Here is a 24,755-nt window from a genome sequence, read left to right on the forward strand (position 1 = left end):
ACGTTTGGATCTCGACACTGTTGGTTTGTGAGGCTCACAGCAAGGGTCATGAGGGAGTGGCTGCAACTCTACTGAAGGTGAGAAAGAAAGCATGGGTCATCAAAGGAAGGAGGATTGCTCAAAAAATCATTGACAACTGTGTGATCTGCAAGAAAGCCATAGGCCAGAAAATGTCAACAAGTGATGGGAAATCTGCCTTAAGAGAGAACTGGACCTGCAGCCCCTTTCAAGTTCACAGCTGTGGACCTGTTTGGACCTTATCAAGTCAAAGATGATGTGAGGAAGAGGGTCACAATGGTCACAAATCAATCACAAAGGTTTGGGGAGTCATATTCTGCTGTGTGGCCAGTAGAGCTATCCACACGGGGCTGGCCAATACCATGTCGACTGAAAGTGCCCTGATGGCTTATCAGAGATTCATGGCAATTTGAGGGCATCCTAAGAACATTTGGTCTGACCTGGTGACCAATTTTGTCGGTTTGGCAGTGGAAAATCCAACCGGCCGATTCACCACATCGTAATGGTGCCACGGAGCAGCTGTTCGCATCCTGAAGAAGTGTTCCACAGTTTGTTCCACATACATCACGCCCAATGCGCTCATGCTGAGATGAGCACTTTGAGTGGTGACTGGAAGATTTTTGACTTCACAAGCTATCCCTATAAGAGACTCCAGGAAATGCAGCACCAGGTTAACAAGTTCTGGAGGTCCTGGAGCCAGCTTGCTGGTCCTCATCTGTTTGTAAGAAGTAAATGGCACACCTTACAGAGGAATGTTGCTGTTGGAGACATTGTTTGGCTGTGTGATCAGAACGCATTGAGAGGCCAGTTCAAGCCTGGAAAAGTCGTCAGTGTCAATCCCGACTCCACAGGCATTGTACGGGATGTGAATGTCAGGATTGTTCCAAGCGTCTGTATCCCTGAGGTGAGGTCTGCAACATCAGCATCCAAGCATCCTGCCTCCAGCATCCAGAGGGACCTTCACTGTTCTTCACTGGGACGTCCGGCGACTGGTTGTCCTGCTGCCAATTGAGGAGCAGGAAGGAGGCCCAGGAGGGAATCTCTGACCACAAGTGCACTATGTTTTGCAATCTTTTCACTGGTTTCCTTGAGAAGATCGAGTGGGAGGTGTTGAGCTGAACTGTTGGCCACGCCCTTCCAGCCTGGGTGCACCATGTTGAATGCCCCTCCCAGCCTGAAGGCACAAGGCTGAGTGCACCAGGTGAGGGTGGTTTGCTGATCATCTAGGTTTGGAATCACAGAATCACTACAGAACAGCAGTGGGAGCAAGCAGGAGAGGTTGCTAAGTTATGAGGATTTGGACACCAAGACTCTTTGTACAAAACTAAGCCTACAAGGAAGAAGGAACCGGTGAGCTTTAATGCATTGTCTGTTGTTTGTAGCATTGTTTCTAGCCCATTGTTTGCAAGTCACTTTAATGATCTGATTAAGAACTATAAATATTAATGTTTAAAATCATGTTGGATAAATATAATAAAAAATGCTGTCATGGTAGTTAAATTCAATTAAAACTGATACATTTAAAAATCACGTGAGTTAAATACAATTAAAGTGTGATCATTTAGATCTATCTTAAAAAAGCTGTTAGTTCTGTATAGTTAAGATCATGAAGTCAAATCAAATTCCACACAAAGAATGTATTTAATGTGTTTACTGTATTTAACTTAGTTACTTAAAATATTGCTCTATTATTTGCTACTTATTCACAAAGTTTATTTCTGGTTATTTAAAAATTCAAGTCTTTGCTATATGTTTCACTGAATGTGATTATCTTGCTTTTCATTTTCTTAAAGTGTTGTTTTTTTGTGTTTAAAGGTTTTTCACCTGGTTATTCACCATTGCATCAAACCTATAAATAAAAGAAAGAAGAAAAAGAGAGCAAAAGTGTGATGAGCGGAATCCTGTGAAGTCTAACTGAAATTAGCTGCCTTTTCAAGTGGGGGAGTTTTGCACACTGACACCTTGCAACAGTGAGGGCACTTGACATATACACTTGAAGATCCACTCTTTACTAAAAGTGTATGTCATGAAAACTAAAGTTATGGTCAAAGTTGCAATATAGAATATTTATGGTGTGTTAATTGAGTCACGTTGTCAGCTCGTGCATTGAGTAACATTACAGGTTAATGTTCCACCTTAAAGTCCCGGCAGTCGGCCCAGTGTATGAAGTTATTTTTTCTTTGACTCCGGCTGCTGCAAGAGGCAGCAAAACAACCTTTCATTGCATATTTACAGTTTACTCATTAAACGCTCCACGATATGAACAGTGGCTTCTGCCTCATAACCAGCCATAGCTCAGCCCTGAGCAACATGACCATCTGCTTCTGACCAATCAACGGACTGCAGTGTTCACAGTTCCACCTTTTAGTACCAGATCTGTGTGCTAGGTACCCCAACAGAAGGGTTACCAAAAATGGTAATGGTATGCAGCGGTTCCATCAGTGCTATCCACTAGGGATGCACCGAAATGAAAATTTGTGGCCGAAGCCGAAGCCGAATATTATTAAACGCTTGGCCGAATACCGAGTACCGAATACCGAATACCGAATACCAAATATCATTGTTTAGTTTTGATTAGTTTTTGCAGATGAACCCCCTCCAGATTAGTGTTGTCACGGTACCAAAATTGGGACCCACTGTGCGATACCAATGAAAATATCATGGTCCTGAGTAGTATCACGATACCACAGCGAAAATGAGGCAGATGTGCCTTTTGTCATTTATGAAAAGATAAATCACTTTTCTATAATACATCAATGATATTTCAATGGAATAAATTACTTATTGACTTATTCATACTTCAGAAACAGCATCAATAAGTGATTAACATAGGGGGGATCAAAATAAAATAAATAAATAAAATAAAAATCAACCAGCCACCCTCCTCCCCTTACAGTCCCTTCATAAGTAAGGAACAGTCCCTAAAGTGCGGTGAGGTTTGTGGACCGTTACTGCTGGAAAGAGAGAAATGTGAAAGGCTCGTTTCTCCTCTGACACATCACATACCTGTGTTCAGCTGGCTCGGCTGTTCAGGTACTTTTGGGTAGTTATGACACCAAGAAGAGGATATTATTGGAGCCGACTTCTCCGTCGCCCGGTAAGCCGATGGCCACCGTATTTGACAGGAATACATTCCTGTCTCTGGGCAGCACGGTGGTGTGGTGGTTAGCACTCTCGCCTCACAGCAAGAGGGTTGCCGGTTCGATCCCGGGCTTGGGAGCCCTTCTGTGTGGAGTTTGCATGTTCTCCCCGTGTCAGCGTGGGTTCTCTCCGGGCACTCCAGCTTCCTCCCACAGTCCAAAGACATGCAGATTGGGGACTAGGTTAATTGGAGACTCTAAATTGTCCATAGGTGTGAATGTGAGCGTGAATGGTTGTTTGTCTCTATGTGTCAGCCCTGCGATAGTCTGGCGACCTGTCCAGGGTGTACCCTGCCTCTCGCCCGATGTAGCTGGGATAGGCTCCAGCCCCCCCGCGACCCTCAAGAGGATGAAGCGGTTAGAAGATGAAGACATTCCTGTCTGTGTCTGTGACCCCCGTTCAACCCACAATCGGTGGGATTCGCCTTTCGTTTCCGCTGCTGGTTGAAATCTGTAGGCTGCTCGCACAGCGTGCTGAATGATTTAAGCCTATTTTGCTCACTCAAAACTATTTTTAGTCGCAAATGCGAGTGCCATGACGGACGGATCGCCACACTACTGACATTTTATTCCGCCCGTCACGGCACACCGTTTGATTGCGTTATCAAAACACGTCGCTATTACTTGGCCTTGCTTTTAACTTATTCCACCGAATACCGAATGTGTGGTTTTTTGCAATATTCGGCCGAATATGTTCGGTTACCGAATATTCGGTGCATCCCTACTATCCACAACTTTTTGCAGTGGAAACGGGAAAAAAAGCGTACTGAACTGAACCGTGCTTTACCATACTGCTCGGTGGAAACGGGGCTTAAGCCTCAAAACCAGCCAAAACTCAGCTCTGAGCCAAGTGCCTGTCAGCTATTGACTAATCAACGGGCTGCAGTGTTCACAGTTCCATCTTTTAGTACCAGATCTGTGTGCTAGGTACCCCAACAGAAGGGGTACCAAAAATGGGGACGGTACGGTATGATTCCATTAATACCACATACAGCTTTTCACAGTGAAAACAGAAAAAAGCATACCAAACCAAACTGTACCATACCGTACTGCTTGGTGGAGATATGGCTTAAATGTTTCAAAGTTGGGTGTGGGAACTGGAACGAACTGTTTCCATGTTGGTGGAAAAAGGGTAAAGAAGGACACACAGGGAACTAAAAGAAAACACAAGGGAGGGAAAACCAGCAGAAACTCAAGAAACAAGGAAGAGGCACAAATGGGACCTTAACACTTCTCTTGCCTTTATTACTGTAACACTCTTTTGGCAAACCTGTCAGCATGCACAGTAAAACCTCTAAAAATGGTCCAGAATGTGTAGGACTCACATTAAGTTACAGTCACACAATGCACAACTATAGGGTAATACCTTTTTGAAGTCCGTCCATGGGCGTGGTAGTGGGGGGAAAAGTGGACCTGACTACCCAGGGCCCGAGTAGGGAGAGGGGCTCATGAAAATCCTGATTCTTTTTTTTTTTTTTTTTGGTGATGTTTTTATTTCGAATGAATTGGACCCTCCAATTGATTGGTGTCATAATTTATTTCAAATATATTGATAACATCAACTGAGAGAATGAACTTAATGTCACAGTCATACACATATTGGACATTCTGGGGGCCCCCTCTTGGAGGCGCAAAATGGTTTAGTCCGCCCGACAGCGACCGGCGACAAGTGTAACGTCAGTGAGCCCAGATTGAATGACCTGGGGGCTAGACATCATGCTGCCCAAAAAGCATAAATCAGGGTGTCAAAAGAAGAAAGAGAGGAAAGAAAAAGAAAGAAGGCAGAATGAGGGGAGGCAGCTGCTGACTGCTTTCTTTCCCAAAGGTGAACCGAGTTTGCTTGTTATGCAAAGTCCAATTAAAGTTAATGTAGTCCACTCCAGACAGCTGCTGCTGATGTTTGTATGCTCACATGAAGTCTTTAGCTTAGCTAGTTGCCAACCAGGCTGCTTGCGGCTGTAAGTATAAAGACAATTATGGGCCAGCTAAGGTTAGTTGTCAACATTAACCAGTTTCAGAAACAAACAGTGGCGCTGGCGCAGCCGCAGCAGCAGGAGCAGCAGTAGCCAATCCTGGCGGCTCTTCTGAAGATGAGGCTGAGATTAGAGATGAGCAAAGACAAGGTGAGATCGTTGTTCAAGCAGGCTATTCAAGGGCGAGCTCCCCTCTCCGACCCCCCCTTACTTTGGTATGTTGGTTCGCAAGAGAGAGAGAGAGAGAGAGAGAGAGAGAGAGAGAGTGAGAGAGAGCGAGCGAGCTGCTGACTGGTAGAATTGCTGCCTAAATGCAAGTTGTTTACCTTAAGTTCAAAGTAAGTTAGCCTTTTGGTTCAGTGCGTGTGCTGTAGCCTATTGTCTACTAACACAGCAGAGCTGAAAGTGAAACTCTGTGCTGAGACTTAATAAATGATCCACCTAGCAATATTTCTGCTGCATATATCAACATGTAAATAGCTTACCAATATCACTGTAGGCTCAAGTGCACCCTAGTAATATATTAATTGAGCAATAAAGCAATTTATTATTTTTGTCTGGTAAAAAGCCTTAGCATTGCAGTGCAGTGCAGTGCTTAAAAGCTGTTGTAATGCTCAATAAATTCACGATGTTACCAAAGCCAATGAATAATCATGTTAAATAACTGTGATCTCAATATCAATCAAAAATAATTGTGATTATGATTTTTGCCATACATTTTTGCCATAGATAGATAGATAGATAGATAGAGAGAGAGAGAGAGAGAGAGAGAGAGATAGGTGTAGGTGGTGAGAACACAGAAAAACAATTAGCTATTTGTCTCAGTCTGGCTGAAAAATGGCTTAAAACATTTTTGCCTCTGCAACTTGCTGACCATGATGAATACTGTGTGTTATAGCAAATAATTAGGCTAGTCTAAGCATCTATTGTAGGAAAGCATATCTGATGTTTACTTCATGTTTGACTTTTAATGAACATATTTGCAACCTTTCACATTATCCTTGTACTTGTTCTAAATGGTAGATGTCAAGCGCTGTCAAGCGCCCTCTTGTGGATACTTACCAGTTATGACTGTTTGGTTGACAGCCTTAGAGCTCAGCCCATAGCAGCACAAAAATGAGCCCCATTTACAAAGACAATTTGTCAACATAATAAACAATGCTTGGCCATATGTTTTTAGCAGTTTATCTTGCACTGAAATGGCTCTAGAAATACAAAGTAAGCTTGCTTTAAAAAGTAGGTTGGGTTATTTGTATGTTAAGAGGCTAATACCAATTCTTTATTCTTGTAGATGTAGAGAGTTCTGCATCAGATGCAAGGAAGGGTGTAGTAAAACCCTATTTATGCTTTTTTATTTTAAATAAATACCCCTTTTTTTCTTTTTCTTTTTTTTTTTGCTCACGTGCCTTGTGCACTGGCATGGATAGGGGCCCACTGACATTGAGAGTGTACAGGGCCCAGAATTTGGTGCTACGCCCCTGAGTCCGTCCATCATTCAGGTTTATTTACCTTTTCATTCGCCATTATCAAACAGTGAATGACAGCTAGTCCTGTGAGGCAGGAAATCTCATTTCAGACTCTTCTTTTGCATTGTCCTCTGATTGTAAAATGGATAATTAACTCAATTTGGTCAGCAGAATCCTTTTCTGTCTCTAAAATTGCTTGAAGCCCTTTCTCCTCCAAGATGACCTAACCTGAGGTGACCTAATATGATCTCTTTGTCTCTTATCTTAAAAAGCAAAAATTCTCATTTCCTATGCAGTTATGTGTTTTTGATACCTGTGGCACAGGTGGTTCACAATTTGAAATTGGCTCTGTGGCCTGTTTCTCATTCATACATTCCTTTGACAAAAGAATAATTGTAAATATTACTGTAAAATGTCCCACTTTCCACATTGGGTAATTCTTCAATAACTGCATTTAAGGGATCCTTATTGGAAATTGGAAACTTTGTTTATGTTAAAAAAAAAAAGGGTGGATAGGAAATTAGCAAATGGATTGTTTTCTGACTGACTGTCTTTCTTTAAACCCTCAAATATCAATATCTGTCTCATAAATCAAGCATGGGTTGGCTCCAGTTAGGTGTGCAGTGCTTACCCAGGGATAGAAGAAGTCAGCAGAGGAAGCAGATGACTGAGAACAGAGGGAGGAGGTTATTCCTCTCTCTTAATGCTCTGCTTCTTGCTTGCTCTTTCCATCCATCTTTTTCTCATCACAGGCACCTACCGCCAGTCGGCAGCCATCCAGCTGAGGGAAAGCAGGGGTGGGGAAGACCACCAAGTAGAGGGGCTACTCCTCAGCTGGCTGGAAGCTTCCACCCCACCAATTCGTGATCCCCCTCGCACTCTGCTTCTCCCACCTCACAAGCAACTCATGGACCTCCAGCACCAGCAGGGGCAACCCAACTCTGAACCTGTGCCAGACCCCAACAGGAGGGCTGCGGAGGGTCTGGAGGGTGCAGAAGTAGTCAGGGTTGGGACGGGTATCAGTAAGGTAAGCGGGCAGGGGAGCGGAGGTGATGGAAGTGGGGTGTCCAGCTACTATAGGCCCACTCGCAGGGGGTCCCCAAGGCCGAGCACCCATAATCACTTTGACATTAATGAGCACCTTCCCTGGATGATCGTGCTGCTGCTCCTGCTGGTGCTGGTGGTGATTGTGATTTGCAGCGTGAAGCGCAGCTCTCGTGTGCTGAAGAAGGGCCCCATACAGGACCCCAGCAGCATCATGGAAAAGGCAATTCAGAAGAAACCATCTGCGCCTCCAACACAGGTCAAAGAAAAGTGGATCTACTACTCCAACGGACAGGGTAAGCCAGCTGTATCTTTGTATATTTGAACAAGAATGATTCTAATGAAAAATTGCAGAAGGCTGCTTCAGTGCACAAATGGGTGAAGTTAAAGAAAAATAGAAAAGTGCAGTAAGTAGCATGCAGATCTCGGCCAGGCAGAGTGTCACATTGTGTGGTGGACAGAAAAAAGATGGGTTACAATGTTGACACCCCAAAACCCCAAAAACCGGTCTACCTGATGTTATTGTCCCTCCTGGCTGCAATTTTTTTTTTCGTAGGATAGCGAAAGCATAACCCGCCCTACTCTCTCTGATTGGCCAGTACCTGTTGTCTTTGTTGTTGGGTTGGTTAGGTTTAGGCAAGACAAGTGGGATTAGTTAGAGTTAGAGTACAAATGCCAGGGTAAGCCAGTCAGAGGCAGAGTGAGGCAGAGGAGGATGGGCCATGTCTTTATTGTCCTACAAAACACAAATTGTCCCCTGGCTCCCTTACAGTCAAGATAGTTGCAAAGATTACAAAAATATTGACTTATTTGTCTTATTTCAGGCCTAACTTTAGTGGATCATAACATATTGGGTATGGAATTGATCTGCAGATGTGTCAGTACAAAATGACACCAAGCTTTCTATGGATGTCAGTTTTTGAGCCACAGCAAAATGCCTGTTGTTTATAAACAAAGCACTAAAAGTAAGGACATTTGTGTTTGGTAGATTCTTTCTCTGTTGTAACAATGCTTCATGGCAAGAAATCTTATACCTTTGGAGAGCCTGTTTATTTCCCTTTTCAATGGTGCCACATTTGTGAGGAACATGCATTTGTGGGATGAGCAGCAGAGCTCAGTATGTGGGTTGCGCCCATGAAACTTTCTGCGAAATCTTCTCTGCCAATGCCAAACAGCTTTTTTTTTGCTGTTGACTCTTGTTTGGGGTTATTTGGTGGATTGGATGACTGAGGTCTGAAGAAACAAGACATACTGGCAATTTAAAGGGGCAAAAAGCGAAATCGTTTCACTGCTAGGTTGGCTGTTGTGCACTGCCTGTAGACCAAAACAAAGTGTGTCCTGAGCCACACCTACCTCTACCTCTGCTCCACTTCACTCAGCTGCCCGATAAACCTGCTGCTTCTTCCCACTTTAACCTGAACAAACCATGGCTCGGTGCTCCGGTTGGATCCAAACGGAGAGCCGGGACTAGCTTGGAAGCTAGTGGAGGCTAATTGGCTGTGCTTCTCTCCGGTCACACTCCCAGCTAGCTCCGGTTTGTTATTCAGGTTAAAGTGTGAAGAAGCAGCGGATCTGTCAGGCAGCTGAGTGAAGTGGAGCCTGAGGAGGAAGCACCGGTTAGCCCCGGTTTCACTACAGGCAGATTCACTCGCTACAGGGTCAAGGGAATAAAACCTTAACAGCCAACTTAGTTTGGCTCAGTTTAGCAGTTAGCGATGTCTTTCACTCACTCTCGGTCTCTGCTGTGTTTAGCTATTCCCCTGCCTACTTCAAAAATGATGGTATCTGTAATAAATGTAATATATTTGCTGAGATGGAGGCGAGGCTCAGTGACTAGAAGAGCTGGTAGAAGCGCTCCATAGCTGTAAGTTACTAGTGTAGCTGGTGGCAGCTGACTAGTGCTAACCGCTAACGCTCTCTGGAGCTAAGGCTAACGTTCCTACTCTTCTCTGTGAGCCTGTGAGCCCGCCAGGCTCACGGGCTCATGGAGAAGAGTTCGTGTTAGCTCCCGGAGTTACCACTAGTCGGCCACCACCGGCTACTGGAGTAACTTACAGCTATGGAGCGCTTCTACCAGCTCTTCTAGTCACTGAGCCTCGCGGCCATCTCAGCAAGTATATTATATTTATTACATTGCTCACTGGCTGTAGCCTTTTATTGGGAGGGAGGGCCAAGGGCTCTGAGAGGAGGGAGGAGGCACGATTCACATGAACGTACAAGAACGCGCAGCCAGACTGGCTTGTAAACAAGGGGCTGGAGATCAGCACAGAGAGAGGGTGTGTGAGGTCATGCTATACTCCAGATGAAATTACACCCCTAGTTCTTCACATAGCGATTTTTTAATTCCTTCAGTCTAGAAATGATGAATTTCCCTTATTGCTCCTTTAACAACAGGAACCTCAGTAGCGTGTGAATGAACCATACACAGCCTGGCACCTCCTCCTCATGCTGGTGACCAGCCTGGTCACACACTGCTGTGGGATGGCATCCCATTCTTCAACCAGCATTCGTCGTAAGTCAGCCAACGTGTTTGTGTTGTTCACTCTGGCATGAACAGCATGCCCAAGCTGATCCCACAAGTTTTCAATGGGGTTGAGGTCATGACTGCTGGCAGGCCATTCCATCCTCTCCACTCTCAAATTTTGGACGTAATCTCTGATAAATCCTGCTCTGTGGGGGTGAGCGTTGTCATCTTGGAGGATAGAGTTCAGTCCCAGACTGTGGAGATCTGGGATTGCCACTGGTTGTAGAATTTCATCTCAATATCTCTCTGCATTTAGATTGCCTCCAATGATGACTAGCCTTGTTTTGACCATACAATCCAACTGCCATAAGCAGAATCTGGACTCATTGCTGAACATAACGTTCCTCCAGATGTTCAGGTTCCAGTACACATTGTAGCAGGACCCATGCTCACAGGTGCTGATTGTCGTCACCTGTGGGTACCAGAAGCTCAAAACAAGAGTCAGAGTCAACAGCAAAAAAAGAAGCTGTTTGGCATTGACAGAGAAGATTTCGCAAATTTTTCATGGGCGCAACCCACATACTAAGCTCTGCTGCTCATCTCACAAATGCATGTTCCTCACAAATGTGGCACCATTGAAAAGGGAAATAAACAGGCTTTCCAATGGTATAAGATTTCTTGCCAAGAAGCATTGTTACAACAAAGAAAGAATCTTTTTGTGCTTTGTTTATAAATATAAATATAGATAAATACTACACAGTAGGGATGTACAGTACAGGCCAAAAGTTTGGACACACCTTCTCATTCAATGCGTTTTCTTTATTTTCATGACTATTTACATTGTAGATTCTCACTGAAGGCATCAAAACTATGAATGAACACATGTGGAGTTATGTACTTAACAAACAAACAATCTGTAATAGTTTGTTTTAAAAATTGCTGCTCATTATTCTCAGGCAGAAGAGGATGGCAGGCTGAATGAAAGACAGGCAACCAACCCAGAGGATGAACAGAGCTCCCACAGAGAGGAGGAGGAAGAAGAAAATGGTTTGTTTTGATTGAAACCTAGGACTACAATCTGTAATAGTTTGTTTTAAAAATTGATAAATTGACAAGTGTTCCGTCTGAACGAGTTTTCAGTACAGCCGGTGACGTAGTGACTGCTCAGCGCAGTCTGCTACTCCTAGAACATGTAGACCAGTTAATATTTCTAAAAAAAATCTGAAACTAAGCCATATGAGATAAATCATGCAGTGAAGTGAGGTGTTGACAGTAAATGGCACTTACAGCATCGTTTGATTGCCAGTAGTTGATGTTTTTTTTTTTTTTGCTTACATTGTTAGCAGTTAAGAAAGACTTGTTGGGAAATGTTTACATTTACATGTTCAATTTCTAATAGAAATCACACCAATACTTTTTCTTCCTAGTACACAGGAGTACTATGGACATTGCACTTTGGAAAGAAATACCTCTATCTGAGCACCTTGGTGAGAGTATCGTTTACAGCAGCTGTTACTGGCTGCCAGTAATAGTTTTATTTTTACACTTGAGTCTGTAAGATATTGTTATTTGATTTTCATTCTTTGTAAGATGGAATTACAGCCATTTATGTTCACTATTCAGTCAACTAACTGAAATATTGTGAAGCACATCAGTCTGGCAGACAGTAGTATGTGTTGCTGATCATATTATTTGCACTATGCACATTGTTAATACTGTGCTTTCTGAAACTGTTCAACTGTGAAGTTTTATACATTTTGTATAATTATAGAGACACAGAATATAATTGAATATAATTCAATTGAATAAAATTGAATGCTCTGTCTGTACATACTGAATTATGTCTGTTTTTTAAAATAGGATTTATTGGTTTGCTCCATAAAAACCAACCAAATATTACATACATCCCCCAAATTGATACAGAGAGTAAAGCAGAATTGTGCTATTGAGGTAAGAAACCTGATGTGGGCTAATACACTCTTGTACCGCAACTAACTGTATCGAATGATCACATCATATCGAACCGAATCCTTTTATAATTAAGTCATATCATTATCAAATCATTTTTGAATCGCATCGTATCGTGAACAGGAGTGATTTGTATCACATCGTATCGACAGGGGCTTCAGTGTATTGCAAATGTATCATATCGGTGGCAGCGTATCGAGATGCGTATTGAATCGGCCTCAGTGGTGGAGATATACAGTACAGGCCAAAAGTTTGGACACACCTTCTCATTCAATGCGTTTTCTTTATTTTCATGACTATTTACATTGTAGATTCTCACTGAAGGCATCAAAACTATGAATGAACACATGTGGAGTTATGTACTTAACAAAAAAGGTGAAATAACTGAAAACATGTTTTATATTCTAGTTTCTTCAAAATAGCCACCCTTTGCTCTGATTACTGCTTTGCACACTCTTGGCATTCTCTCCATGAGCTTCAAGAGGTAGTCACCTGAAATGGTTTTCCAACAGTCTTGAAGGAGTTCCCAGAGGTGTTTAGCACTTGTTGGCCCCTTTGCCTTCACTCTGCGGTCCAGCTCACCCCAAACCATCTCGATTGGGTTCAGGTCCGGTGACTGTGGAGGCCAGGTCATCTGCCGCAGCACTCCATCACTCTCCTTCTTGGTCAAATAGCCCTTACACAGCCTGGAGGTGTGTTTGGGGTCATTGTCCTGTTGAAAAATAAATGATCGTCCAACTAAACGCAAACCGGATAGGATGGCATGTCGCTGCAGGATGCTGTGGTAGCCATGCTGGTTCAGTGTGCCTTCAGTTTTGAATAAATCCCCAACAGTTTCACCAGCAAAACACCCCCACACCATCACACCTCCTCCTCCATGCTTCACAGTGGGAACCAGGCATGTGGAATCCATCCGTTCACCTTTTCTGCATCTCACAAAGACCTAGCAGCTATTTGACCATGAAGGCCTGATTCGCGCAGTCTCCTCTTAACAGTTGTTCTAGAGATGGGTCTGCTGCTAGAACTCTGTGTGGCATTCATCTGGTCTCTGATCTGAGCTGCTGTTAACTTGCGATTTCTGAGGCTGGTGACTCGGATGAACTTATCCTCAGAAGCAGAGGTGACTCTTAGTCTTCCTTTCCTGGGTCGGTCCTCATGTGTGCCAGTTTCGTTGTAGCGCTTGATGGTTTTTGCGACTCCACTTGGGGACACATTTAAAGTTTTTGCAATTTTCCGGACTGACTGACCTTCATTTCTTAAAGTAATGATGGCCACTGGTTTTTCTTTAGTTAGCTGATTGGTTCTTGCCATAATATGAATTTTAACAGTTGTCCAATAGGGCTGTCGGCTGTGTATTAACCTGACTTCTGCACAACACAACTGATGGTCCCAACCCCATTGATAAAGCAAGAAACTCCACTAATTAACCCTGATAAGGCACACCTGTGAAGTGGAAACCATTTCAGGTGACTACCTCTTGAAGCTCATGGAGAGAATGCCAAGAGTGTGCAAAGCAGTAATCAGAGCAAAGGGTGGCTATTTTGAAGAAACTAGAATATAAAACATGTTTTCAGTTATTTCACCTTTTTTGTTAAGTACATAACTCCACATGTGTTCATTCATAGTTTTGATGCCTTCAGTGAGAATCTACAATGTAAATAGTCATGAAAATAAAGAAAACGCATTGAATGAGAAGGTGTGTCCAAACTTTTGGCCTGTACTGTATATCTCCACCACTGAGGCCGATTCAATACGCATCTCGATACGCTGCCACCGATATGATACATTTGCAATACACTGAAGCCCCTGTCGATGTGATACAAATCACTCCTGTTCACGATACGATGCGATTCAAAAATGATTTGATAACGATATGACTTAATTATAAAAGGATTCGGTTCGATATGATGTGATCATTCGATACAGTTAGTTGCGGTACAAGAGTGTATTAGCCCACATCAGGTTTCTTACCTCAATAGCACAATTCTGCTTTACTCTCTGTATCAATTTGGGGGATGTATGTAATATTTGGTTGGTTTTTATGGAGCAAACCAATAAATCCTATTTTAAAAAACAGACATAATTCAGTATGTACAGACAGAGCATTCAATTTTATTCAATTGAATTATATTCAATTATATTCTGTGTCTCTATAATTATACAAAATGTATAAAACTTCACAGTTGAACAGTTTCAGAAAGCACAGTATTAACAATGTGCATAGTGCAAATAATATGATCAGCAACACATACTACTGTCTGCCAGACTGATGTGCTTCACAATATTTCAGTTAGTTGACTGAATAGTGAACATAAATGGCTGTAATTCCATCTTACAAAGAATGAAAATCAAATAACAATATCTTACAGACTCAAGTGTAAAAATAAAACTATTACTGGCAGCCAGTAACAGCTGCTGTAAACGATACTCTCACCAAGGTGCTCAGATAGAGGTATTTCTTTCCAAAGTGCAATGTCCATAGTACTCCTGTGTACTAGGAAGAAAAAGTATTGGTGTGATTTCTATTAGAAATTGAACATGTAAATGTAAACATTTCCCAACAAGTCTTTCTTAACTGCTAACAATGTAAGCAAAAAAAAAAACAAACATCAACTACTGGCAATCAAACGATGCTGTAAGTGCCATTTACTGTCAACACCTCACTTCACTGCATGATTTATCTCATATGGCTTAGTTTCAGATTTTTTTTAGAAATATTAACTGGTCTACATGTTCTAGGAGTAGCAGACTGCGCTGAGCAGTCACTACGTCACTGGCTGTACTGAAAACTCGTTCAGACGGAACACTTGTCAATTTATCAATTTTTAAAACAAACTATTACAGATTGTAGTCCTAGGTTTCAATCAAAACAAACCATTTTCTTCTTCCTCCTCCTCTCTGTGGGAGCTCTGTTCATCCTCTGGGTTGGTTGCCTGTCTTTCATTCAGCCTGCCATCCTCTTCTGCCTGAGAATAATGAGCAGATATAAGCTATTAAATTTCTTTTTACTAAATCAAATAAAACACATCAGTTTGTTAAGGCAGAATAAATATAGGAGTGAGAATATACTTAATGAGCATATTACCATATTCTCCACTTCGGCTGTTATCCCCAGGTATACGGTGTCCCTAGTATGGTCATCATCCAGGAATTCCAGTGCCTTGAATTGAGTGCCTTTGCTATCGCTCAGTGTGGCTCGTGCTTCGGTAAAATCCGAAGGAGAGGAGGGGGGAGCAGCCGCAGAGGTGTCCACGCCGTGCCGTCTTTTCACGTGCGTCGCCATGTTCGTCGTGCTACTGACGTACTTGATAGCCGCATGGCATTGTGTGCAGATTGCATGCGTCTTGTCAAGTTGACCTCCTTGCTTGAAAAATCCGAAATATTGCCACGTTTGATTTGTGTGTCTTTTTTGGTGCATTAAATATCTCATTGCTGCTAATGTCGTTCTCGTTTGCCTCCATATTTGTTGTGTACAACACCTGCATGCTTGCGTCAGTGCCTGAGGACGTGATGGTGCATTCAGGTTGGCTCGGAAAATACATTAGGACAGAGAATAGATACTAGAACATAAAATAATCGATTTAACCATGGTATTTACCGATGCTAACAGGCTAGAACAGATGCACCGTAAATTCACCCGTAAATTATATCCGACGCACCTTGAATCTACCGGTGCAGTCGCATCCCAAACGATTGTATCGGACCACCGATATGAATCGGTGAATCTCCACATCCCTACTACACAGTGTTTAGGTCAGGAGAATTTGCCCTGCGTTCTAGTGTGCTCACCTGTGTGTGTGTGTGTGTGTGTGTGTGTGTGTGTGCGTGTGTGTGGTTTTTACCTTTAAGTTTTTATCCCATTATGAGTGGGGATCCTGTGCAAAATGGTCAAGTGGAGTTAATTTTCATTTCTTTCAAAGGATCAGTTTATGATTGGGGCTCTGGTTTTGGGGTTTTTAGTTTTAGGGTGAGGGTTTTATGGTAAGGTGAGTTTAGTTAGTTTAGTTTAGTTCCATGTGGAGACAGAAATGACACAACGTCATGTACTGTAAATAAGATAAATAACATAAGGCTTTTTAGTTTGTTTAATAAAAGGACATGGTATAGATCTGTTCTATGGGAAAGGTAACCTTAAATGACTTCTGTTATGAAATGAAATAAAATTAACTTGATCATCAAGGGGTGCGGGGGGTGGTAGGGGAAACACTGCTATATGAAGTATCTTGGGCCACTAAAAGCCCCCAGGACAACTTTAGTGCTTCTTGGCACAGACTCTCAAAGCCTGTAGTCCTCTATTAGGGGTTGAACAGCATTCTTTCAAAATAATTTGGCATTTGGTGTTTTGGTTATAATGTTCCAAAATCTCTCTGACATTTTCTTTTCCCCCATTGAGACTGAACAAAATGGAATGTCGTCTTGCGCAAATGTGGTGGCTGCTGGTGAAAAAGTTTTATCAACATGGTTTGTCCCCTGGACAGAAAAGTATCATCAGGACGTCATTAAAATGAGTGAACACAGTATTGATCGGTGGCCATGTGAGTTTATTTACCAATACCAAGTTTATAGCCTTGATTGTTGAAATGAAATCTGTGCAGCAGTCTTGTTGGAGTGAGGGCATTTAGTCTCTACCCAAGATAATTGAGACTTAAGACTATAACACACGAAGCCGATGGCTGGCAGTCGGTCAGTGTTGGGCTGTTGGTGAGCATCTGTCACCCTAGCAGGCACGGTGTTTCCCGCACCACTGCTCCTCATTGGTCTGAGTTGGGTTTTTTTGGGGGCTGATTCAGCATGTTGAATTGGCAGTGGTGACTGTGGAGCCTGTTGGTGAATGAAATCACTCTGATTGGCGCACGAGGAGAAACAAAGACCAATACAAACTTTTGTTCCATAAGAAATTGTTCTTTATCCATTGAGCTCTTTAGCAGAAACGTGATGGTTTGTGTTATTGTTCACCGGTGCACGGTAAATAGGCTATGTTCTTTCAACACTGGATTATGTTTTTAATGTGTCAACTGGCTAATTAGTTTCAAGATCGTCTTCCAGTTTCTCTTTTTGTATGTGGATTACAGATGACTGCCATCTGCTGGTGTGGAGAATTATTTTCTGTCATGCAGGCACAGATCATACGTGCTGGTTGGCTGTCAGCTGTAGTCTTTGTTTTCATGTACAACTTTTCTGGCCAAGACATGGCAACACAGTAGAGGCCTTCATTGCTGCTAGTTCTCTGAAGTCAGTTTGGTGTGTCTAGGCTTCATGTTATCTGTACAAAATGTGCAAAGGGTAATAACTGGGTTTCCATCCAAATGTATCGCAAATTTTAAGCAAATTTTGTGAAAATGCGAATTTATCCACGTTTCCGTTCATTATTGTTTTGCAAGTATTGGGAGTCAACAGGTCGAGCAGTAGGTGGTGCTTCTCGTGAAAAATAAAAATGCAAAAGAACACCCATAATTGTTGAAAATGCGAATAAGATTAGGTGGATGGAAACCCGACTAATGGGTACTGGTGGATTTTTTTTACACAGCGAGGTCACCTTTGTTTATTTTTATGATTTCAACACAGATTTTCTCACAATGTAACATTATCAGGGGAAAAACAGGATGCATGGATAGAGAGTTTACTGTGTCCTTTTGGATTTGAATGTGTCAGAGACACAGCAACAACATGCAGTATATGACATCATGTTGATAACAATGTGTCATTGTGACATCCTTTTATACCTCCTTTCCAACTTTCTTTTGCTTCATTAAGCTCTACCTCTCTCTACTCTCCTTTGTTGTAAGCCACCTTATTTCATTCCCCCTGTCTGATAAATTTTGGATGTGACTTTTCTTTCTGTTATTATTTTTACTCCCACACTCCTCTCCTCCCTTGTGTCAACACTGTGGATCAACAGGTAGAGTACATTTTGCCTCATGGTGGAGCTCTTGATGTCACACTGACAGAGAGAAAGACCCAAACTCAGGGGACACCTTCTGCCTGAGACACTCGACTCTCCACATTGAAACTTTGTGTGTGTGTGTGTGTGTGTGTGTGTGTGTGTGTGTGTGTGTGTGTGTGCTGTAATAAAGCTGAGCCACCCGCCACCGTCTCTGTACTCCCTCAGTGCCTGACCACAGAGAACTGGAATAATCTGGTTTCAGCTGCATCAGGGTTGTTTGGTTGGCAAGGCACATTAGTGGGTCAATTGGGTCTCTAACAGGGCAATAAAGACATATACAGATGGAAGGTAATGGGGGGGGGGGGGGGGGGTTGTGGGCTTGACAGGGGGAAATGTTGCATTGTACCGTTGTTGGCTACCCACAGTGGGGTTTCTCTGCTGTTACCTAGCAGCCCTTGTAAGCTCAGATACTTAACATGCCTTACAAAGAAGAGATGGGTATAAAAATAGACAAGTAACCTTTAAGCAACTTCTTTGACGTAATGAAGGATAAAGTGCAATTTTTCACAAACCCATGAACTGTAATGCCAGTGCATGCTGTAGTTACTGTATGTTGAATGCAAATGCCTAATCAGTGTTTCTTAGAGTTGTATTAATTAATGTTCTTAAGCCTCAGCCAGCCGCAGAATACGGGAGTCAAGCACTGGAAACCTGGTGGCAGGGGCGGATCTAGAAAAATATTTATGGGGTGGCAAGAGGGGGGCAGGAATTTTTGAGGGGTGGCAACATATGGCAGACGTATTTATGGTGCATTCCAGGCAACCCGTAACTCGTGTTTTCACAACCTGTAACCCGTGAAAGTGCACTGGAACGGCAGCCAAACCCGTAACTTCCCACCCGTGAACTCGTACCAAATCGATGTACTCCCAGTTCCGACCTCTGACGTCACATAACCCACAAACAAATGTGGCAGCCCCTGTGGATGCGGTGATGCTGCGTCTGATACACGGTGAGAAATAGACTTTAGGACAATATAAAATAAATTCGCACGTTGCAATCATAATATGTTAACATAATATGTTCAACGTTAAACAGGAAGTAACTGGCAGTTTGCCGTAACTTTCCTGGAACGCTACAAAGTCGTAACTCGTGACTTGAAGTCGTGACTTACGATTCCAGAAGCCTGCCTGGAACGCACCATTAATCACAGTTATCACAGTTTGATGAGAAATAGTATGTTCACACTACATAAGGGCACGGGCTGCCATTTACAAACTCATACAGACAAACTTAATCTCATGCAATCAATGTCTTGCGTTTGAGGTTTCATGTGATACAGTTCATATTAGGAATAAGTGTTGAAGGAGGTTCAACAAACTCTGAGTCTAACCCTGAACTCTGAGTTGATTTACCCTGAGATGGGAAACTCTGAGTTAGCGGTTCCAGAACAGCTGATCTGAGTTAGTCAACTCTGAGTATGTTCACTCACAAATAAAAGACAGCGCCTCCATTTTAATCCAATGGATGTAGAGATATTAATGCATGTGTAGCAGACGGTGCACGTTTATCTTTAAAAGAAGAGCCTGAGTCAGAGCGAGGAAAGTGTAAATAAGTTAACCATAAAGTTAATAAAAAAGTTTTATTCAGTGTTGTCCGTTTATTCATCATTTATCAGACTTACATTTCCTTAATGAAGATAAAGTGGTGGAATCTGACTGTGTATCAGGCTGTAGATACATTACATTATATTAATAATATATAATAATATATTTGTTCAGATTGAATCTGATGGGGAAAAACACAGGAGGCAGAAGATTTAAAACATATAGGCTATAGATCAAAGACATAAAGACATGACTGTAAACTCACAGTTTGACCCAGTAATAATATGTTTGGTGATTTGCACTTGAAAAGACGTTGAGGTTAAAATACAGTAGATTTTAAAATGTTGCACATCTATTTGTATCTTGACTCAACAGCATTCAGTGACTTTATTTCAGCTACAAATGTATTAAATTTAAAGACACTGAAATGCTGCACCATTGCTCACTCAGAAATATGAACATATAATCCCCAATATTAGGCTATAGGAATTATGTTCCATCAGTGCGACCAATGACATCAGTGATAGAGATCATTAGTCATTGATACTACGTGTCTAAAGCTTCATACCGATTTTTAAAATTTAAATAATTAGACCTACACATTATGTGCAATAAACATTTGGGAGCGGCTCTAACAGACTGACAGTCTGATCCTTGTGCACAGTGTTATAAAAAATAATGAATATAAAAAGGACAGAGGTTTGATTCTGAGCTGAGGGTGAATTCTCGCTGTGTAATATTTGAATGTAAAGACAAAAACTGATGTCCAAAGAAGTGATTGATGTGCATAAATTCAGTAACTTCAGACAGTCCTGAGTAACAAACTAATATCCAGCAGGATTTAGACTGTGACAGACGGTAAATCTCCGCTAATTAATGCGCTTCGACACGGACTGAATGAGTGAGGAAATGAAACAGCGTGTAAGAGGGAGGAGACAGAGAAAAACCTAACCTGTTCACAGACTCAGTTGCCATGGTGATTGACTCAGAGTTTGATTTACCTCTCTTTCTGGAACTGAAGACCCAGAGTTTCCCTCATTTCAGGGTTAACATACTCAGAGTTTTCACTAAAACCGCTTTCTGGAATAGGCTGCGCCTCTGGCTGCACTCAGTTTTCCAAACAAAGCAGTCTCTTGCCGCTCTGGCGTTATCTCGTGCTGCATTCACCGCAGTCGGACATTGGAGATTCGCGCTCGTAAAAAGGCAAATTGGCCATAACTTTTCTTTGAATTCATTGCTGCCAACTGGGGTGGCAGCAGGGGTGGCATGGCTTTCTTTTAGGGTGGCAGTTGCCACCCTATGCCACCCCGGTAGATCCGCCCATGCCTGGTGGTGTAATGCAAGGCAGTGCCACCGGATGAGGAAAGTCTTTGCTGTTCAGACTGGGAATTGGCGATGCCTGCACTTGGACATCAGTACTAATGAGACTGCTGCTCTTCAGCAGTCTCGTGCATCACCAATCACCCTGAGCGTGCACACGTGAGTGCGGAGCACAGAGAAGCAGTCAGAGCTACAGGCTACAGTGAGGCTAAAAACATGAGTTCAAATGGCGTTTTTCGAAACAACTTTTTATGTTGGGGCTTCAGGACACTTGTATCACTACGGATGTGCATGTTGGAGATATTTTGTGGTTTCAATTTTGTGTTCTTGGACGTTAGTCTGGGGCGCCGTCAGCCATTAGGTGTGCTAGCCGCTCCCCCCGCCGATCTCCGCAAGGGGTGTGAGGACTCTAAAACTTCACCAGGGCCTCCGTCAGCATATGGGTAAGTAGATAATAGCTGAATTTTCATTTTTGGGTGTAGTATCCCTTTAATAGGGTACGACACAATTTTCAACCAGCTTTGTATCAAAACAGTGTTGGTAGTCTGTTTAAAGGAACTGTGGTAAACTTCCTTCCATCCAACCAGTGCCTAGATATCCCACATGGGATTTATTGGTCTGATGTGGCCCAGTGCATTCTGCTAGTTGTAGATTTTCTCCCTCTTGAGCAAAAGCGCCCTTTTTGTCTGTATTTTCATCTCTATACTGCATAGACATCCCAGTATTATTAAAAGGCCATCTTTCCAGCGGTGAAATACCCCTTTAAATCAGCGTTTTCCCCTATGTGCATGTAGCAGTGATGCTTTTCCACTGCTAAATGATGAGCGTCGCTGCTATTTAAAATGCAATGAACTTGCTATCTCTACTTGAGCAGCCAGAGTCAAGGACAAGCAAGGATTATAGATTCATAAACCACAGATATAGGTGCGCTGGTCGCTTGCCACTGATTTTTATCGGCCTGTTTGTTCTAAATAGTTTGAAAGCAGATCGCATGATGCAAAACATGTGACACAGTTTCTCTGCACATCACTGAAATAGCTTAACTGGTCTGGTAGTTCTGACAAGCTGCAGCTCACACTGAACGTTCACTGTTATATCCATGGTTTACTGCTAACCTGACATCCAGCTCACCTGCCTGTCCCCAGCACAGACACAAAGTCTCTCTGCCACATGCCCGACATTGAGACCTCTAGTTTCCCGGGGCGGTGCAGGGTGGCGCAGGGTCGTGAACCCCGCGCAGAGCTACTTTCGAGCAGCGCAACCTGAGGCACGCTCAGTTTGGTAGTTTGGAAGACCGAGGTGCGCTGAGATGGGTGTGGTGGTGCAGCAGGGGGAAGTGTCGACAGATCCAGCTTGGCGCAGTGACAGTTTTGTGCCAAAAGGCTTCGCCGAAGGTGCGCTAAAAGCTCACCAGCTGGAACCAGGTTTACTGTCAGCGCTGGCGGAGTGCAGCCGGTGTAAGTCGAAGTTTGGCTGACTGGCGGACAGTGCGCACACGTCACCAAAACCTCACAGGCAGGTTTCCAGAATGTCAGGCACATTAACAATGCAATAAATACCCACAAAAAACACTATTCAATGCAACTATCTGCAATCCGCACATAAATGTATCTCTATATCGACTGTCCCGTCACATCTGATGTCAGATCAAAGGGGACTGGCACCGTTTGGCACGTTTGGCACGCGTAATGAAAACCCAACCTGATTTGATTAACACAGTTGCAAACTAATGAGTTCATATCCCCACAAACAGCCACAGCATCAGATAGGGAGTATATATTCAGCATCTGTCATCTTAGAAAAGTCAAAAGAAAAGAAACAGAGTGAGACTGCGAGAGAGAAAGAGAGAGCACGCGCGCACGAGAAAAACGCAACATTGATTTACAATTGTGGTGACCTCCTCCCAGGCTACCTTTGCATCATCAGCCCGTGGAGGTCTGCTCGCAGTTCCGTATATTCAGACACTGCGAGCTTGGACCTCCCGGACCAAAACATCAGTTTCCTCCTGGGAGAAGTTTGGCCGTCTGACGCTGCTGTCCTCTTCTACCATGGCGAATTGAGTAAACTCTCATTACACCTCTATGTGGCGCATTTAAGGGCGAGGAGAGGAGCTCATTTGATTGGTGTGATGTGAATTGGGTGTGTAAAACCCACTCCACGCCTTCTCTCCTCCCTCTTCCCGACTTGCGCAGGTAGGAGGGACGGAGGTAGGAAAGAGGAGTAGCTGCGCCAGCACGCACGGTGTGCCAAACCTGCAAAATCCGCCTGGCCACACCCAGCTGGCGAAGCGCAGGTGCACTGTGTCTCCGCCTTGCCCAGTCTGCGAAACTAGAGGCCTGAATTTTTATGTATACCAGGTCTTTGTCATCTGCAATTATCCAGGATCTGAGTCGTTTTGTTTCTATGAATGAAAACTAGGGATGCACCAAATATTCATTCATTCATTCATCTTCTAACCACTTCATCCTCTTGAGGGTCGCGGAGGGGCTGGAGCCTATCCCAGCTGACATCGGGCAAGAGGCAGGGTACACCCTGGACAGGTCGCCAGACTATCGCAGGGCTGACACATAGAGACAGACACATTCACTCACATTCACACCTATGGACAATTTAGAGTTACCAATTAACCTAGTCCCCAATCTGCATGTCTTTGGACTGTGGGAGGAAGCCGGAGTGCCCGGAGAGAACCCACACTCCCCCCACGGGGAGAACATGCAAACTCCGCACAGAAGGGCTCCCACACCCGGGATCGAACCGGCACCCTCTTGCTGTGAGGCGAGAGTGCTAACCACCACACCACCGTGCCGCCCTATGCACCAAATATTCGGTAACCAAATATATTCGGCCAAATAAAAAAAAACACGCATTCGGTATTCGGTGGAATAAGTGAAAAGCAAGGCCGAATAATGGCGGCGTGTTTTGATGACGCAATCAAATAGTGTGCGGTGACGGACGGAGTAAAATGTCGGCAGTGTGTGGCGATATTTCAAAGTGTTGGAGAGTGATAGAAGAAAAGCGGTTTGCAAAGAATGTAATACTGATCTATCTAGAGTAGTGTTGCAGGGTATACTGGTACCAACGGTAGACCGCGGTACTAAAACATCACCGTACATATGATACCATAATGTTGGAGCACCGTAGTACTACGGTACCTCAGGTACCACTACTGTGGGATAAGTTCAAAGTCCAATAGCAAGAGGGTGAGTGTCCAATAACGGTGTGTGCTGGCCACCTGGCACTCAATATGCCGCTGCAGTGGTTTGTATCCAGTGACATTTCAGGTATTAGCTGAGCTATTGAGTATCTTTGAGCAGTGAAAGTTATTATTAATTTATTTTTACCTCTAGATTAGATTTGTTTATATATATAGTGATTTGTTTTCCACAGTTTTGTGTAAGCAAAAGAAATCATTCAGGAGCATGCTGTGCGAGTACAGATTTCAACCAGCAGGAGAAACGAAAGGCGAATCCTGCCGGTTGTGGGTCGAACTGTGTCACAGACACAGATAGGAATGTATTTCTGTCAAATACGGCGGCCATGTGGTCCGCAGCGCAAGATAATGACTTACTGGCGACGGAGAAGCCCTCTTCTTGGTGTCATGACTGCCCAAAAGTACCTGGACAGCCGCACACAGGTATGTGATGTGTCAGAGGAGAGACAAGCCGTTCACATTTCTCTCTTTGTGTCAGGTAACGGTCCACAAACCTCACCCCACTTAAGGGACTATTCTTAACTTGTCAGGGGAGGAGGTGTGGCTGGTTGATTTTTGGTTGATTTTTTATTTATTTATTTATTTATTTTCGATCCCCGCTATGTTAATCACTTATTGATGCTGTTTTTGAAGTATGAATAAGTCAATAAGTAATTTATTCCA

At 43.2% G+C, this 24,755-nt stretch overlaps 1 protein-coding gene across 4 annotated transcripts in view; it reads left to right on the forward strand.

Annotated features, from left to right (window-relative positions):
* tnfrsf21 (tumor necrosis factor receptor superfamily, member 21) overlaps window positions 1–24,755 on the forward strand; it is a 253,610-nt gene that overhangs the window by 81,901 nt on the left and 146,954 nt on the right. For all 4 annotated transcript variants that reach the window (XR_007450415.1, XM_049590672.1, XM_049590669.1 and 1 more), the window contains exon 3: window positions 7,350–7,937. Coding sequence is in view for 3 of the 4 variants with exons in the window: in XM_049590672.1 (XP_049446629.1) it covers window positions 7,350–7,937 (588 nt within the window). In the remaining variant the exon portion in view is untranslated. The remainder of the gene's footprint in view (window positions 1–7,349; window positions 7,938–24,755) is intronic.

This window comes from Epinephelus fuscoguttatus, linkage group LG11 (assembly GCF_011397635.1).
Source record: "Epinephelus fuscoguttatus linkage group LG11, E.fuscoguttatus.final_Chr_v1".
In the NCBI taxonomy this organism is placed as follows: Eukaryota; Metazoa; Chordata; class Actinopteri; order Perciformes; family Serranidae; genus Epinephelus; species Epinephelus fuscoguttatus.